At 48.4% G+C, this 1,107-nt stretch overlaps 1 protein-coding gene across 1 annotated transcript, besides 3 other annotated features; it reads right to left on the bottom strand.

The window, feature by feature from the left end:
• On the bottom strand, positions 1-733 carry Tc00.1047053436083.9 (hypothetical protein, conserved; the record flags this gene model as incomplete). Its single annotated transcript, XM_797074.1, has 1 exon — positions 1-733. A coding segment is annotated over one exon (733 nt), but the record flags the coding sequence as incomplete, so codon positions are not given.
• Positions 1-1,107: a sequence feature (heterozygous, Esmeraldo-like haplotype).
• Positions 818-839: a sequence feature (AT_rich).
• Positions 910-929: a microsatellite.

The raw sequence follows: 1,107 nt of genomic DNA, 5'->3' as shown, positions 1-1,107 counted from the left end.
ATTCCTCATTTTCCTTGTAGAACTGCATACGCTCCTGATCCAATTGGATGCTTCTTGCCTCTAGTTCCTCTATTTCCTCTGAAAGTTTGGCCACATCACCCCGCAAGGTCTCGCTGCGCGAGTTACACTCTAATTCTGTCCGCTCAGCCATCTCCGCAAGACGCCGGGTGTGTTCTGCCTCCACATCATCAAGCTTTTGCTTTAAAAATTGTGTTTCCGCCCTCCGCTTTTCCATAACATCGTTTAATTGTCTTTCAAGCGTTTGTCGCTCTCTCGTCTCACGATCCGCTCGACTGTTTGCCCCATCCAACTCCTCCTTCATCGTTTTCACGTAATCCCGCACAGTTTTTAGCTCCTCCCGCGCCTGCGTCAGTTCAAATCGTGCGATCTCCAGGTCACGTTGGACATTCGACCACTTGAGACGCTCGCGCGTCATTTGGCTCACGCGTGCGCGTAACTCATCAAGCTCCTGGAAAGACGCAAAGGCCGAGTTTGCCATTGAAAGACGACAGGAGAGACGCTGCGAAGGACAATGCATTGGCCGCAAAGAATTTATACTGAACGGTGTCCTCGTCAATTCAATTTCAGGGTCTGCCGCCTTTTTTGATGCACTTTTCGGCTCCTCCTGTTTTCCTTCATTCTGAAGATGCGCCTTCTCGCCGGTCTCTGGAATCGGGTCCGAGATGTGAATGCTCTTCTGCAGCCACAGACTGTCGTTGTCGTCAGCGCTCATGGAGCCTCACTCAAAGAGTCAAAATTAGTAAAAAGAGAAACGGGTGATTCTTGCTGTGTTTCTGTGTGTGTGTGTGAAAAGAGCAAAAAAAATAATAATAATTTATGGGGTAAAGTCGTTCCGTCTGCCCTCGACAAAAGTTAAACAACAACGACAGTAAATAAATAAACACACACAAAAAAAAAAAAAAAAAAAACTGAAAAGAGACCAACGCCACCTTTTTATTCTCCCCACACGCCCCTAATGACGGATGAAGTACCCCACTCACTGTTACCGACAGTCGGACCGGAACGCCCGCCCCTTCTCTCAGCTCTGGCGCCGGGCCATTCAATGAACTCGCCAGAAGGGAAAAACTCGAAAAGGCGACGAAACAA

The sequence above is a fragment of the Trypanosoma cruzi genome, genomic scaffold (genome assembly GCF_000209065.1).
Source record: "Trypanosoma cruzi strain CL Brener 1047053516961 genomic scaffold, whole genome shotgun sequence".
NCBI lineage: Eukaryota > Euglenozoa > Kinetoplastea > Trypanosomatida > Trypanosomatidae > Trypanosoma > Trypanosoma cruzi.
The sequence above is the reverse complement of the archived record's forward strand: the minus strand, read 5'-3'. Positions and strand labels throughout refer to the sequence as shown.